At 43.4% G+C, this 17,064-nt stretch overlaps 1 protein-coding gene across 1 annotated transcript in view; it reads left to right on the top strand.

Annotated features, from left to right (window-relative positions):
* Positions 1-12,877, top strand: part of LOC139380729 (zinc finger MYM-type protein 2-like) — a 29,233-nt gene extending 16,356 nt beyond the window's left edge. Inside the window, exons 15-24 of the mRNA XM_071123704.1 lie at positions 26-176; positions 470-592; positions 1,189-1,289; positions 4,047-4,197; positions 4,347-4,501; positions 10,126-10,240; positions 10,597-10,842; positions 10,961-11,099; positions 11,268-11,460; positions 11,596-12,877. Of these exons, the coding sequence (XP_070979805.1) occupies positions 26-176; positions 470-592; positions 1,189-1,289; positions 4,047-4,197; positions 4,347-4,501; positions 10,126-10,240; positions 10,597-10,842; positions 10,961-11,099; positions 11,268-11,460; positions 11,596-11,655 (1,434 nt within the window). The 3' untranslated portion in view covers positions 11,656-12,877. The remainder of the gene's footprint in view (positions 1-25; positions 177-469; positions 593-1,188; positions 1,290-4,046; positions 4,198-4,346; positions 4,502-10,125; positions 10,241-10,596; positions 10,843-10,960; positions 11,100-11,267; positions 11,461-11,595) is intronic.
* Positions 12,878-17,064: the final 4,187 nt, after the last annotated feature.

Raw genomic sequence — 17,064 nt, 5'->3', positions numbered from 1 at the left:
TCCCTCTCCCTCCCTTGTATCCCAGGTTCCAGTGCCGGTATTCCTGCCGACCACGATGCAGGGTGCAGATCAGATTGTCCAGACCATCACCGAGCTTAAGGCCAAAGTCCCTACTGACCCCCACGAGGCTGACCTCCTCTCCATAGCTGAGATGATCGCAGAGGACCAGAAGCCAGGTAGAGAGAGCGAGAGAGACACACACACACACAGAGAGAAAGAAAGAAAGCTGGATATCACATCCACAGTTTGCATGTTCCAACAGTGCAAACTCTGTGTTACTCAAGTACTGTGAAGTGTGTCCAATGATTAGGACTCTATTGCTGTTCACATCCTGAAACTGTGATTGGTGTATTGTTATGTGAGGACATGAAACAAGCCATGAAACGTTATCCATGACTACCAGTACGTGTTTTTGTCCACCTGAATGGGAAGCACAGTTGTGAGGTTGATTGTTGTGTGACTGTTTCAGATGTTAAGAGGGAGCGAGGAGGAGAGGCCAGGTCCAGCAGCTCCAGTAGCAGCAGCTCTGAATCGGATGGGGAGGATGAGAAGTATGAACCAGACCTGGACCTGGAGAACGACTTTCCTCAAGGTACGACGACTGAACAACATCTGACCACTCTGACACTGAGACACTTTCTAGTGCTGTCCTTCTCTATTGTGGGAAATTATATTATTTGACTGCTCTCTGTACAGTGGGGAGGTGTTACAATGTCACATGGGTGTGTTTTTTATATTATGGAACAGTACTGTACAGATAAATATCTCTCTAGGGTTATTTCTGGACTGCCTGCTCATTTGACTCGTCACTCCTATCGGACAAAGGGATTTTTTATTATTTATAATCCGAAGTGGATTCAGAAGGAACAGTGAAGGACCTAGCTAATAAATGAATAATGCTTATAATGGTAGCTTAAAGAACCTAGCCAACTGAGCCAGTGACCAGCAGCACTGGACAATGTGTTCAGTAGAGAGACGCTAGTTATAAAACGGCGGTTTGATTTAATTCACCCCCACAGTTAAGGGCCAGTAGCTAATTCACTCATTCACATCCCTCCCTCCATCTGTCTGGCTCAGTTTGTCTCAGTTCAGCCCGGTTCACTTTAGCTCTGCCTACCTCTGTCCAACTAAGTCTGGTTGGCTTTGACTTGGCTCATCCATTTGTCTGTTTGTCCTGTGGTGCCCCAGACCCTGTCCCTGCGCTGGAGGGCCTGGACGTGGACATGGGGTTCACCCTGCCCCCTCTCCTGGCTGAGGAGAAGGAAGTGGCACCCAGAGCCAGGAGACAGGTAAACTACCCACCCTGACTAGTGTTGTCGCGATACCAACATTTTACAAACAGTAATATACTAGGCCAAGTATCACGATACCACGGTGGGGCAAATATCTGTGTCCTACCATCCTGTTCGCCCCATCCCCCGGACACTTGTTCCTGTTTTCTAAACGTTCTCTAAAAACCTGAAATTCACACTTCTACTCAATACAACACATATTAAATTTAACTGCACACTGTTCGCTGTATAATAGTATGCTGCATAGAATGTCTGATTTGCTCATATTTGCAAAGCCCTGCCTGTGATTTGGCTGGAGGAATGGGAGGAAGGAGTGTATATGTCATTGTGTCAGTTAGGGGAAAACACTGCATGAAACCTTCTTTAATCTTCAGTTTACAGACACACACACTCTCTCTGTCTCCCTCATTCTCATAAACACACCCCCCACTTTCACTGTCTCCCTCATTCTCATAAACACCCCCCCCCCCACACTCTCTCTCTCCCACAAACACATAGACACACACTGCTCCAACTTTTAAAACGTTAGGCATCTAACAGAATTTTAAGGAGCACCAGTCTATTTGAAAATAACCTTTTTGAAGCACATCTCATGAGTAGCATACTTTTTTTTCTTTTTTTTTTCTGTGCCAATCAAATGTGCCTAAACCAATTGTCAAGTTACCAGGTTGTTAGCTAGCTAGGTAACATGACTGAACAACGTTGTTTGTTATCAAACCAATAAATAGCAACCCAGGGTTAGTTTAAAACGGCCCATGACATGGTTTGTGAAAATAAAAAATATGTTTGCAAATTCCAATAAAAAGTATCTGATAATATTGATTTAACTGTTTAGGCTAGAGACTAGACCTCTGGTAATATGGGTCATATTGTTTTAACTGTTTAGGCTAGAGACTAGACCTGGTAATATGGGTCATATTGTTTTAACTGTTTAGGCTAGAGACTAGACCTGGTAATATGGGTCATATTGTTTTAACTGTTTAGGCTAGAGACTAGACCTCTGGTAATATGGGTCATATTGTTTTAACTGTTTAGGCTAGAGACTAGACCTCTGGTAATATGGGTCATATTGTTTTAACTGTTTAGGCTAGAGACAAGCAGTTTTCTTTGCTGTAAAGCTGAAATCATGCCTGTCGCGAAGCGGTGCTCCATTTTCCCTCTGACACTGAGGATGCATGAAAGTGAACTTGCAAAGTCTACTCTGACTGGTCTGTGCTCTTGGTTACAACAGGCAATGAAATTATACAATGTATCAACATTCCTCGCTTTGAGCGCTGCTCCAATGTACAAATCTAACAACAGAAGACTCTTCTGGGTTTGCATCCCCATTTCCGCTCACCATCACTGCTAAATTAAATATATTTTAATCTGACGGAGGAATAGATGTGCATGAATCCCACCCCTTACCCTAAACCAGATTCATATCCAAATCCCAACCATTACCGTCCCCATACACTGATATCACACTCTTTCCCTTTGAGCTCACCCCTCTCTTTATTCATGTTTAGTCTGTTTTCCCTCTTGTTTTGTTTTTTCTTTTTCGTTTCTATAATTGTGAAGCGACTTTGAGTCCTTGAAAAGTGCTATGTAAGGTCCCATGTGTTATTATGAAGAGCTGATGGAGAGAAGCAGGTAAGTGAGGGCTGGTATGGGATACGGTTGGCTGATTTACAGCTGCCACACCTGATATGTGCTTAGTTAAATAAAGGTGAAATAAAAATACATAAATTAAAGTGAAGTGGATATTATTTGACCGGTTCAATAAAAATTTACTGAACTTATAAACAACTGACTTTATAAAAGGCGCCAGCGTGGTGTGGTTGTATCATAAGAAACGGTACTACTGTATATTAAAATGTTGGTATCATGACGTTTTGGTACAGTGATATTACCATGGTACCGGTATATCAGCAGCATACCACCCTGCATATCACTGCTGGCTTGCTTCTGATGCTAAGCAGGGTTGGTCCTGGTCAGTTCCTGGATGGGAGACCAGATGCTGCTGGAAGTGGTGTTGGAGGGCCAGTAGGAGGCACTCTTTCCTCTGGTCTAAAAAAAAAAGATATCCCAATGCCCCAGGGCAGTGATTGGGGAACTGCCCTATGTAGGGTGCCGTCTTTTGGATGGGACGTTAAACGGGTGTCCTGACTCTCTGAGGTCATTAAAGATCCCATGGCACTTATCGTAAGAGTAGGGGTGTTAACCCCGGTGTCCTGGCTAAATACCCAATCTGGCCCTCAAACCATCATGGTCACCTAATAATCCCCAGTTTACAATTGGCTCATTAATCCCCCTCTCCCCTGTTACTATTCCCCAGGTTGTTGCTGCAAATTAGAATGTGTTCTCAGTCAATATACCTGGTAAAATAATGGATAAATTAAATTTAAAAAAATATTGTGCAACTCTAACCCTGGCCCCTTTCATCTAGCTACTAGCTCCAATTGGAAGCAGAATTGTGTCTGATGATTCGAACTCTATTGCTGTTCACATCCTGAAACTGATTGGTATTTTTCATGAGGACATTAAATAATAAGCCATGATGAAGATTAACATCTAAACATCTTGATAAAATATATACTAAAAACAATCCGGCATCATTAACACAACAGAAAAGGGAAATTATTTAAATATTGAAAGTGTGTGGGCTTATGTTTTTATAAAATTATTCATACAAAGAAAAGAGTCTCCCACACGACGAAGGCTTCTACCGAGACATTACCAGTCTCATTCGTAGGAGCTGTGTGTTTGTTTTAGGGACACAAGAGGCGAGCTGTGGAGGGAGACCCTTCCTCCCCCTCCCCCCCTACACCAGATGGTCCTGTGGAGGGGCGCTCGCTACCCCTGAGATCTCGCTACGCGGTCAACGCCTGGAAAAGTTGGGCGCTGTCCTCAGCTGAACAATCAGGTGACCATAAAGGGAAAGACTATCTCAAGCAGGCTGAGTAAGCTCTGCCCACAGCAAGTATTATCGTACAACAATTGGAACCATTGGCTTTCTGTATGAAAGGTGCTATATAATTAAGTTGCTAAGCGATTATAATTCTTTGTCCTCAGAACCTCCACCGGCCCGGTCGACAAGTAACCCGCTCTCTCTGAAAGCATCAGAACTCAGCCTGGCCCTGTCACGATTTGTCCATGAGGTACGGCGGCCCAACGGGGAGTGCTACGCCCCCGACAGCGTCCTCTATCTCTGCCTGGGCATCCAGCAGGTCGGTCACCTCTGTTTAGTTTCCCCCTTCTCGTTTGACTACTGTGGCCTGGTTCCATTTCAATTTGTAGCCCTTTGCTCCTACCCATTCAGGCAGTGTTCACAGATCTGACAAGCCATGGATAGGTGAAAGCAATATGTTGGAGGTTCTGTCTTAAGGCTGTTTCAGTGCTATATAGATCTATGAACATCAGCTGAATAGGTGCTAATGACCAGAATGGCTCCAGGCCCACATTTGGAAAGTATTCAGACCCCTTGACTTTTTCCACATTCCTCACTTATTCTAAAATGGATTAAATTGTTTTTTCCCCCTCATCACTCTACACACAAATACCCCCATAATGACAAAACAAAAACAGTTTTTTAGACATTTTTGCAAGAAATAAAATGTAAAAGAAAAACGGAAATTACATTTACATAAGTATTCAGACCCTTTACTCAGTACTTTGTTGAAGAACCTTTGGCAGCGATTACAGCCTCAAGTCTTCTTGGGTATGACGCTACAAGTTTGGCAGAACTGTATTTGGGGAGTTTCTCCCATTCTTCTCTACAGATCTCTTCAAGCTCTGTCAGGTTAGATGGGAAGCGTCACTGCACAGCTATTTTCAGGTCTCTCCAGGGATGTTAGATCAGGTTCAAGTCCGGGCTCTGGACATTGAGACTTGTCCCAAAGCCACTCCTGCGTTATCTTGACTGTGTACTTAGGGTCGTTGTCCTGTTGGAAGGTCTTCGCCCCAGTCTGAGGTCCTGAGCACTCTGGGGCAGGTTTTCATCAAGGACCTCTCTGTACTTTGCTCTGTTCATCTTTCCCTTGATCCTGAATAGTCTCCCAGTCCCTGCTGCTGAAATCCATCCCCACAGCATGGTGCTGCCACCACCATGCTTCACCGTAGGGATGGTGCCAGGTTTTCTCCAGATGTGACGCTCGGCATTCAGACCAAAAGGTTTAATCTTGGTTTCATTAGACCAGAGAATCTTGCAACTCCGGCCAGTATAATGTCAGTTTATATAGTTTGCTCTAGTTGTCTCTGTTTGCTACATGAGTCATCTCTCCCCCTCCTGCTGCTGCATGCCGCTAACCACACCAAGCCCTACCCTGTCACTCAAGGAGAGGGCAGTTGCTCGGCCACGGAGTCACAAGTACTTTCTTGTCGTTCACTCTGCATGGTCAGATGGCTGCAACAATGTTGGTGACATGCTGCTTTGCACAAGTGTTCTATACACTTAGTAGTTTGCAGACAGTAAGATGCACAAAATATCTGCTAGTTTGTATTTTTCTTAGCAAGTTGTTGCTAAAATAATTTGTGTTCTGTGTGGCTCAGTTGGTAGAGCAAGACCCTTGCAACACCAGGGTTGTGGGTTCGATTCCCATGGGTGACCAGTATGAAAATGTATGCCCTCACTACTGTAAGTTGCTCTGGATAAGAGCGTTTGCTAAATTTACTCAAATCTGTTAACCGCTAATGTTAATTGGCAGTTAGCTGGCTGGCTAGCTTGCTAAATGTACTAAGAGTCAGAGCAAACACAGCTAGCGAGCTGGTGCCGGTGTAGGCCTGGATGAGCATGTTTGTGCAACGGTATCTTCTCAGACAGGAATAGGCGCAGCATGGACATGAAGGCTGCAGTCCAAACACAGTATTTTTACCCCCTCAGCAATTGTGCTAGCCACTTTCCCTGGAAACTAGAATACAGTTTGAGGGGAGGTCCAATTCACTAACGTTGCCCCCTTGGCCCTCGATTTAGGGAGTGAGTGAACGTTGGTCACTTGCGGGGTTGATATGACCCACAATTCAATGCAAAATGTAGGCACATGTCAAAATCTGGTGGACGCAAACTGTCAAATTTAATAAAAAAGGCTGCATTTTCGCTATGTCAGAAAAAAATAGCTTGCTTATACATACGTACATACATACATGCATGCATACATACAGTTTAAGTTTACATACACTTAGGTTGGAGTCATTTTCAACCACTCAACAAATTTATTGTTGACAAACTATAGCTTTGGCAAGTCGGTTAGGTCAATTACTTTGCATAACACAAGTAATTTTTTCAACAATTGTTTACAGACAGATTAATTTCACTTATTATACCACAATTCCAGTGGGTCAGAAGTTTACATACACTGTGTTGACTTAGCCTTTAAACAGCATGGAAAATTTCCGAAAATGATGTCATGGCTTTAGAAGCTTCTGATGGGCTAATTGACATAATTTGAGTCAATTGGAGGTGTACCTGTGGATGTATTTCAAGGCCTACCTTCAAACTCAGTGCCTCTTTGCTTGACGTCATGGAAAAATCTAAAGATATCAGCCAAGACCTCAGGAAAAAAAATTGTAGACCTCAAGTCTGGTTCATCCTTGGGAGCAATTTCCAAATGCCTGAAGGTACCACGTTCATCTGTACAAACATTAGTACGCAAGTATAAACACCATGGGACCACGCAGCCATCATACAGCTCAGGAAGGAGACGCGTTCTTTCTCCTAGAGATGAACGTACTTTGGTGCGAAAAGTGCAAATCACTTCCAGAACAACAGCAAAGGACCTTGTGAAGATACTGGAGGAAACAGGTACAGAAGTATCTATATCCACAGTAAAACGAGTCCTATATCGACATAACCTGAAAGGCCACTCAGCAAGGAAGAAGCCACTGCTCCAAACGGCCATAAAAAATCCAGACTATGGTTTGAAACTGCACATGAGGACAAATATCGTACTTTTGGAGAAATGTCCTTGGGTGTGATGAAACAAACAACAATGGTACGCAAGTATAAACACAATGGGACCACGTTGCCGTCATACCGCTCAGGAAGGAGACATGTTCTGTCTCTTAGAGATTAACGTACTTTGGTGCTAAAAGTGCAAATCAATCCCAGAACAACAGCAAAGGACCTTGTGGAGATGCTGTAGGAAACAGGTACAAAAGTACACTGCTCCAAAAAATAAAGGGAACACTTAAACAACACAATGTAACTCCAGGTCATTCACACTTCTGTGAAATCAAACTGTCCACTTAGGAAGCAACACTGATTGACAATAAATTTCACATGCTGTTGTGCAAATGGAATAGACAACAGGTGGAAATGATAGGCAATTAGCAAGACACCCCCAATAAAGGAGTGGTTCTGCAGCTGGTAACCACAGACCACTTCTCAGTTCCTATGCTTCCTGGCTGATGTTTTGGTCACTTTTTAATGCTGGCCGTGCTTTCACTCTAGTGGTATGGTACGAGGCCTGTACTCCGTCATGGTCTGGGGCGGTGTGTCACAGCATCATCGGACTGAGCTTGTCATTGCCTGCAATCTCAACGCTGTGCGTTACAGGGAAGATATCATCCTCCCTCATGTGATACCCTTCCTGCAGGCTCATCCTGACATTACCCTCCAGCATGACAATGCCACCAGCCATACTGCTCGTTCTGTGCGTGATTTCCTGCAAGACAGAAATGTCAGTGTTCTGCCATGGCCAGCGAAGAGCCCAGATCTCAATCCCAATTGAGCATGTCTGGGACCTGTTGAATCGGAGGGTGAGGGCTAGGGCCATTCTCCCCAGAAATGTCCGGGAACTTGCAAGTGCCTTGAGGGGAGTAACATCACACAGCAAGAACTGGCAAGTCTGGTGCAGTCCATGAGGAGGAGATGCACTGCAGTTCTTAATGCAGCTGGTGGCCACCAGATACTGACTACTTTTGATTTTGACCCCCTCCCTTTCTTCAGGGACACATTATACCATTTCTGTTAGTCACATGTCTGTGAAACTTGTTCAGTTTGTCTATTGTTGAATCTTTTTTATGTTCATACAAATATTTACACATGTTAAGTTTGCAGAAAACATCCTCCCTCATGAGGACGTTTCTTTTTTTGCTGAGTTGATATTTATATACATTGATTTTTGTGTTGGCAAATTTGGCTTAGTCTCATAGTGGGTATCCTATAAAACATAGCTAGATTCATAAACATATTTTTTGGAGTTCTGAAATGTATTGGAATAAATTACCAAACTATAATACTAGCTAGCCAGCTATGGGTAACTGTAGCTAGCTGCCTGACAGGAGTGCTAGCTAGATCCGTTAGCTTACTAGGTACATTAATAGCTTTAGGTTGTTTTTTTGTTTTTTTAAGCTCAACTTCAACATTTTCACCAAGGACGTTGCATCGCCAATCATCAGTCTCCTTCGCTTGGGCAAAGGACATTGTTAAGGTACACCCGTATGGGAAGATGTAAAACGTCATTCAAGGTGCTGAGGGTTTAGGGCCGAGGTCTGTCTACTTTGAGTTTGAAACGCAGCCAAAGTAAGAAAGCAGCATGTAATGTAGCATCTAATTAGGGTCACTTGGAAACACTGACCAACATTTTGGTTCCTACCCAGTCAATAATTCCTCCTTGGTTTATTCATTCATTGTGTTGGAACACTCAAAATGTGCACTTATAAATCATAACAATTTTAATCGAAATACAGCTGTAGACAGAAGTCAAACATCACATATACAACTGATGTCTCATGAGTTCTGCCCCATAGGAAAAGTCCAAGTTGCTTTTATCATGCTTCTCGTCAACCCCCTGTGATGTCACTGCATACATCATTACCTGCTACTCCTCAGACCAAGCCCATGCATATACAGCTATACAAACTTGCAAGAGAGACACTATTTTATCTAAGGCCTCAGCAGTAAATGTCCACTCCAAGTTGATTTTATAGAGGTATGTCTGACTAGCCTCTTATCTATTCTACTCCCCTGCAGGGCTCTTTGTTTATATTTGAAATGCTTTCTCACATTTCATTATAAGAGGCAGAGACTTAGAAAAGACGGTGGAACAATTCTAAAACCTTACAATGAATATGTGTGTATATATAGTTAATCTGTAGTCTAGGACCCTATAATGTCCCATAGCCCCTCCCTTTCTATTAATACAACATAAGAATAATCAATTATTATAATATATCAAACATTTGGTGCATTCCCTATCGTGACTCCAATTTGACCCCATCAGTTGTCATGTCAAACAATGTATTCAAGGTGCTGCCCACTATATTCCAACTATAAAATGTCCTTAATTCCAACTGTTCACCTAGGCCTATATTTTTTTGCCCATATCATGCTGCGTGGCACAGTGTGGAAATTATAAATGTGCTGGGGATTTTTTGTTGTTGGATTGAACAGTAAGTATAAATGGAGAATTCCCAATTTTTTTAAATTACTAATTTATGTGTTGTCACCCTAGGGTCATTTAACTACTCATAAACCATATTTAGAACTTTTATCATTCAAAAACATTAAAATACCGTCAAGTATTGTGATATGAATTTGTCAATATTGTCCAGCCCTAGAAGATGGTATTGTGAAATGGACTCTCTCAGGAGCAGGAACAGACCTCTATTTCTCACCGCTCTCCTTTCATCTTTCCTCCTCTATTGCCCCTCCCATCATTCTTTTTTGAAGTCTTGTCCAATGATTATAACTTTTGCTGTTCACATCCTGAAACAAGGTGTTGACTATTTAAAATATGAGGACACCATGTATATTCTTCACAATCTCATAACCAGGCCTAGGTTTGGATTCCCACAAGATTTACCTTTAGTCCAGTTATTCTCCACTGGTGACGTATTACTTGTTTGTCTGTAGCATCTGCAGGCCAAAGGCAGGAAAGATGACCTGTTCAGTGACCTGTGCTATGAGCCGTTTGGAGAGGAGCTCAACAAGGTCCTCAAAGACTGGCAGCCCAGCGTGATGCCTGATGGTAAACAAATAGCGCACACTTTACCACGGCTCAATTTACTTGTCTATCAACTAAATGATCTTCAGCACACATTATGGTAATAGGTTTAGACCTGGAAGTGTATGTTTTGAACTCCAACTCCTCCAATAGAAGACCTTCCTGCAGTGTCCAATGATTAGAAACATTTTTGCTTTTCACATTCTAAACAGTGATTGCACAATATTTATGATATGAGGACACTGTAGACATGATACATTTTAAAACCACATTCGATTGTAGCAGGGTTCATACCTTGTACCTATGTTTGTGTTAAGTCCAGAGGTAGTGTATTGTGATCTGTGTTAACAGCTGTGTCTGTTTTGTCTGCTTGCCCCCAGGCTCTCGGTGGGGCCGTGTGGAGGAGCAGTGCCTGTGGAGCTGTAAGCTGCTGGGGGAGCAGAGTCCTGCAGCATTGCTGCGTTCCCTGGTCTATCTCAACACCAAGTACTTTGGCCTGCGCACCGTGGAGCAGCACCTGCGCCTCTCTTTCAGAAATGTCTATGGCCCTGACCACACAGACCCAACCACACAGGAAACCACTGTCTGCATCTGCATCCCCTCCTTCTCCCCACAGGACCACCACTGTGAGTCTGACCACTAAAACACACACTTGTGGTCGAGTCCATCTTTTTATCAGCATTTCCTTTTTGTGCCAGGGTGCCTGTCATGTTGTTAATATTATTTTTTTGTCTCTGTGAGCAGTACCAACAGGGTCCAGGAAGAGGAAACGTAAAGAGGACAGTGATGCAGCCTACGAGCTAGACGACGGCTCGGGAAGCTCCACACACTGTCCAGTCAAAAAGCACGAGGGCAGATTCTACGAACTCTACCGTTCCAAATGGTGAGTTACTCTGCACTTCTATAACCTTGTCTTCCTCAAGTGGTTAATTGCAACTTCCCTTAATACATTGCACTCATTTATTAGTTATTTTGTCAGGGACCACTGCACAACAAATATATTGGACCAAATGTAGCTACATAACTATAATTTGTGGTCATTCCTCTCCAGCCCAGGGTCGTTGAGTCAGCGTATGGATGTGTTCTATATGCAGCCAGAGTCATCGGGCAGCAGCAGTAACAGTGACAGCTCCCTGTGGTACTCCTCTACTCCTATGGACCGCAGTGTCCTGGAGAGCATCCTCACCCCTCTCCTTCTGGTAAAAGACATCTACAGAGAGCGCCATCTAGAAAAAGAGGAGGAGGTAGGCGGAGAATAGTCCACTCTTCCGTCATCACAGAGAAGAGTCCGCTTATGCTCCATGTTCCATCCGCAACAACATTACAACTGGGTTGCTGCGTTCTCTGTTAGTAATTCCACCATTTCACACCAATCTCAGGCCAGCTGTGAGCGTACAGTGGATGTCCGGTTGGAAGGGACTACACATGCCCAGAGCTGATCGGAGGACGGTGTTTCCCTGAAGGGCCAAGGAAGGGGACTCTGACTGCGAGTAGCTAGGGTGATATTGGAGTGTGTCGTGTGAAAAGCAATTCCCCAAGAACTGTTGCCCTTCCTTCCATAGGGGAACTCCGTTCACGTGATGTAGCATTACTTGCTAAGCCCAGATTGGGCTGCTATGCTGTGTAACTATTTCTGAAAGTTAAAAGTAGTAGATGGGAAGAGACAGAGACATCCACAAGAAATGCCCACCGAATCCTCCGCTTTGACCCCCAGAAGCCTTTTTAAAGATGAGACATTTATTTATTGCGGTTGATTGATTGCTTCTATTGTACATTTTGTTATTTTTACGCCGGGATGGGATGTGTGTTCGATTGTGCCCCATGTGCCATTTTCCTCTCCTCCATTAAGAGCATGAATTAGTTGATCAATTAAATCTGCTGCAGCCTGGAGCTCTCCCGTGTCCCTGTCTTTCCCTTCTCTTTGTCCTGAGGGGGGCTGTAGGGGTACTGTCTGGGGCTTCAGAGTAGTTGCAAGTTCAAGTATGAAGGAGATGGTATCCTGCCGAAAGACTATATTTTGTCAGTTTGAATTCCATTGTGTTTTGTTGTCTCATTTAAGCTATTTGATGTTTATTATTTAGTTGAAAACGTAGCACTTGATAATGGGTGATGTATTACTCCCAACTAATGAGTGATAATCTGTTAAAACGGCAACAACTGAAACTGTTTGTGTTGCAACTAGGGTGGTCAGATCTCTTTCAGGAGTAGCACATTATAGACCTGCCTGGTTACGTTTCCCAAATTCACTCCATCTCCAGGCATCCAAGTTACAATAGAAAGCTCTGAATTTGTCCCACCCCCCCTTTTAAGTTTTCTTTTATTTTCTATCAATAAATTACACAAGCGAATACCTCGTTTTTACGTTGACTTCTGAATAGGATTTTGTTTGTTTTAGTTTTCTTTGAATGACACCTGCCTTGCCTAATGACTTCCATGTAATGTCTGGAGACCACGCTTCGAAGCTGGAGGGTGTCTGGATAGAGCCTGTCAAGGAAAGGAAAAGTCAGGGTTGGGTCTGTGAATGACCGGCTGGCTCTGAAGCCTAATGTGAATGTGCCTATCTGTGTGTACTGAAAGTGTGTGTAACTTCACGAGAGGTTGATGCCGTGTGGGCTGACTTGACAAAATAAATCATTTCATTTCTTAATGTTTATCCTCTTACATTGCTTACATTTCTCTTACATGGCTTACAAAGTTCTGAAGTTCTCTATGGGAGATGGTGTTCACATTTATGTTGTTTTTTTCTCACCTTTATTTAACCAGGTAGGCCAGTTGAGAACAAGTTCTCATTTACAACTGTGACCTGGCCAAGATAAAGCAAAGCAGTGTGACACAAACACATGGAATAAACAAGCGTACAGTCAATAACAGAATATATAAATAAGAAAGTCTATATACAGTGTGTTCAAATTGTGTTTTGAGGTAAGGCAATAAATAGGCCATAGTAGCAAGTAATTACAATTTAGAAAAATTAACACGAGTGATAGACGTGCAAGTAAAAATACTGGTGTGCAAAAAGAGCAGAAAAGTAAATTAAAAACAATATGGGGATGAGGTAGGTAGATTGGATGGGCTATGTATAGCTGCAGCGATCAGTTAGCTGCTCGGATAGCTGATGTTTAATGTTAGTGAGGGAACTATAAGTCTCCAGCTTCAGCAATTTTTATTTTTTATTATATATTTTTTTGCGATTTGTTCCAGTCATTGGCAGCAGAGAACTGGAAGGAAAGGCGGCCAAAGGAGGTGTTGACTTTGAGGATGACCAGTGAGAGAAACTTGCTGGAGCGGATGCTACAGGTGGGTGGTGGTATCGTGACCAGTGAGCTGAGATAAGGCGGAGCTTTACCTAGCAAAGACTTATAGATGACCTAGAGCCAGTGGGTCTGGCGACGAATATGTAGCGAGGGCCAGCCGATTAGAGCATACAGGTCGCAGTGGTGGGTGGTATATGGGGCTTTGGTAACAAAACGGATGGCACTGTGATAGACTGCATCCAATTTGCTGAGTAGAATGTTGGAGGCTATTTTGTAAATGACATTGTCGAGGATCGGTAGGATAGTCAGTTTTACTAGGGTATGTTTGGCGGCGTGAGTAAAGGAGGCTTTGTTGTGGAATAGAAAGCCGATTCTAGATGTTTAATATGAGTCTGGAAAGAGAGTTTACAGTCTAACCAGACACCTAGGTAGTTGTCCACATATTCTAAGTCGGAACCGTCCAGAGTAGTGATGCTAGTCGGGCGGGCGGGTGCGAGCAGCGAACGGTTAATAAGCATGCATTTAGTTTTACTAGCGTTTTAAGAGCAGTTGGAGGCCACAGGAGTGTTGTATGGCATTGAAGCTCGTTGGAGGGTTGTTAAGTGTCCAAAGAAGGGCCAGATGTATACAGCATGGTGTCGTCTGTGTAGAGGTGGATCAGGGAATCACCCGCAGCAAGAGCAACATCGTTGGTATATACAGAGAAAAGAGTCGGCCAGAGAATTGAACCCTGTGGTACACCCAGACTGCCAGAGGTCTGGACAACAGGTCATCCGATTTGACGCACTGAACTCTGCCTGAGAAGTAGTTGGTGAACCAGGTGAGGCAGTCATTTGAGAAACCAAGGCTGTTGAGTCTGCCGATAATAATACGGTGATTGACAGAGTCGAAAGCCTTGGCCAGGTCGATGTACTGTGCAGCAGTCTTCAATCTTTTCTCAATGGTGGTTATGATATTGTTTACTATCTTGAGCGTGGCTGAGGTGCACCTGTGACCAGCTCGGAAACCGGATTGCACAGCGGAGAAGGTACGGTGGGATTCGAAATGGTCAGTGATCTGTTTATTAACTTGGCTTTTGAAGACTTTAGAAATGCAGGGCAGGATGGATATAGGTCTATAACAGTTTGGGTCTAGAGTGTCTCCCCCTTTGAAGAGGGGGGTGACTGCGGCAGCTTTCCAATCTTTAGGGATCTAGGACGATACAAAAGAGAGGTTGAACAGACTGGTAATAGGGGTTGCAACAATGGCGGAGAGTCATTTTTTTTAAATTATTGTCTAGCCCAGCTGATTTGTACGGGTCCATGTTTTGCAGTTCTTTCAGAACATATGCTATTTGGGTGAAGAAGAAGCTGGGGAGGCTTGGGCAAGTAACTGCGGGGGGTGCGGAGCTGTTGGTTGGGGTAGCCAGGAGGAAAGCATGGCCAGCCGTAGAGAGATGCATTTTGAAATTCTCGATTATCGTGGATTGATCGGTGGTGACAGTGTTACCTAGCTTCTGCAGTGGGCAGCTTTGAGGGGGTGCTCTTGTTCTCCATGGACTGTAGTGTGCCAAAACTGTTTGGAGTTAGAGCTACAGGATGCAAATTTCTGTTCTAAAAAGCTAGCCTTTGCTTTCCTGACTTCCCTGAACAGTTGCATATCGCCGGGACTATTCGATGCTATTGCAGTTCGCCACAGGATGTTTTTGTGCTGGTCGAGGGCAGACAGGTCTGGAGTGAACCAAGGGCTATATCTGTTCTTAGTTCTACATTTTTTGAAAGGTGCATGCTCATTTAAGATGGTGAGGAAATTAGTTTTAAAGAACGACCAGGCATCCTCGACTGACGGGATGAGGATGTGTCCATATGAGAGCCGCCTCACTGGTTCCGTCAGTGGCGTAACACTAGGGCCCTCGCATGTAGTCGTGGTAACTTGTTTCCTGCATTACAAGGTGACCGGCAGACAGCCCACTGATGAAGGCCCATATCTATTAGGTGGCAGACAGAGGGGGCATAAAGGGGTGACGCATGTCAACAACTCGCCCAGGAAAAGAGGCTGGGGGATCACATGACAGGAAGTGATGTAAGCTCACTGGGCACAGACGTCAATTCAATGTCTATTTCACTTTGGCTCAATGTAATGTCATTGAAATGATGTGGAAACATTGTTGGTTTATCCAGTGTGTTCCCAGTGGTGAGTAGTGAATAGTATCAAGTTTAGTAAGAAAAGTTTGGCATTCCATTCCTATTTTCTCTCAGTGAATTGATATGGTCAATTCCACGATAAAACAGAGCCATGGTGAGACTTTCCCTTTAAAATTAAGCCAAACAAAAAGCAATGATTGCGAAGTTAAACAAACCATGCAACTCTATAAAGAAGGATGACTTAACATTTTCTACAAATAATTCTTTACAATATCATATTTACTTGAACTGTGTAGATGTAAAGTTTGGTAACAGAATGACTGCACCGACAGCACAAACCCTCTTTTTTTTTTTACCAAACTTTGCACTGTTCTTCAAGTAAATGTTTTTGTAAAATTGTCAATGGACATTGTTAAACCTAGTCCTTGTGCAGAGAGTTGTATGGTTTGTTTACATTTGCAGTCATTGGTTTTTGTTGGCATACATTGTAATGAAAAAAATCTTAGTCTCAGCATCACTCTTACTGTAGAATTGCCCATATGTTAATGTCTTGCCATACAATATCATAATGATGGTGACATTCTGATAATCATCCACTGTTAGATGTAAAGTGATTGGGGTCAACTCAGGAAGTGAATTGAAATTCAATTAATGAACTCAAAATTGTCCATTCTTTTCCCTGGCATGTAATTCATATTCCTGTTTAGTGTTCATATTATTGTGAAAAACATTCTGAACAAGGGTATTGAACATGTTCCCAATAGGGGGCGCTATATGCCATGAGCATGCACGTTCTCTATTGACCAGTGCATAGATGGGCAGATGGTGCCTAAACTCTTAACATCACAGCACAAGGTCATGTTAAAATAATATCCATCATTCCCCACATGAATGCTGCTATGCTGAACTCCACAGCAGGGGCGTGTGAAAGGGGCTGCAGTGTTTCCCCTGTGTGTGTGACTGACGTAAGGCCTTAATGGCCATCCCACCAGTATTTCAGAGGACATAGACCCCTGTAACCTTCCCCACTAGCAGTGCTAAATCTATCTGGAAATCTTAACCTTTAAATGGTCTAGCATAAACTTCAGGTGTTTAAACAGGTCATTTCATCATGAGCATTATGACAAAGGTATGACAACCCCTTTTTTTGAAGAGGCAGCTTTTTTCTTTTCTATCGGTTAGAGTTGGCCAGACTCCAATAACTTGTCCCATTGATCTAAAGCTAAAACGGCCCTGTGCGCACACAGCCAGACCTGAGAGAGAGCAGGCCTGGTGTAAAAACATTTTTCAACCTCTTGTTTTTTTTTTGTTTGGGCTCAATCCCCGGTTCTTTCAGGGGGCATAAAGGAAGCGCTGCGCTCAGCAGGGTCATGTGGGTGAACCCTGCAGCCCAGGCGAGGGCAGACTATAGGTGGTGATTAGGGCCTCTAATGTGTGATGAATCCTTTTCGAATCACATGATATGAACTAA

This window comes from Oncorhynchus clarkii, chromosome 22 (assembly GCF_045791955.1).
Source record: "Oncorhynchus clarkii lewisi isolate Uvic-CL-2024 chromosome 22, UVic_Ocla_1.0, whole genome shotgun sequence".
Lineage (NCBI taxonomy): Eukaryota > Metazoa > Chordata > Actinopteri > Salmoniformes > Salmonidae > Oncorhynchus > Oncorhynchus clarkii.
This window is presented reverse-complemented; position numbering and strand designations above follow the sequence as displayed.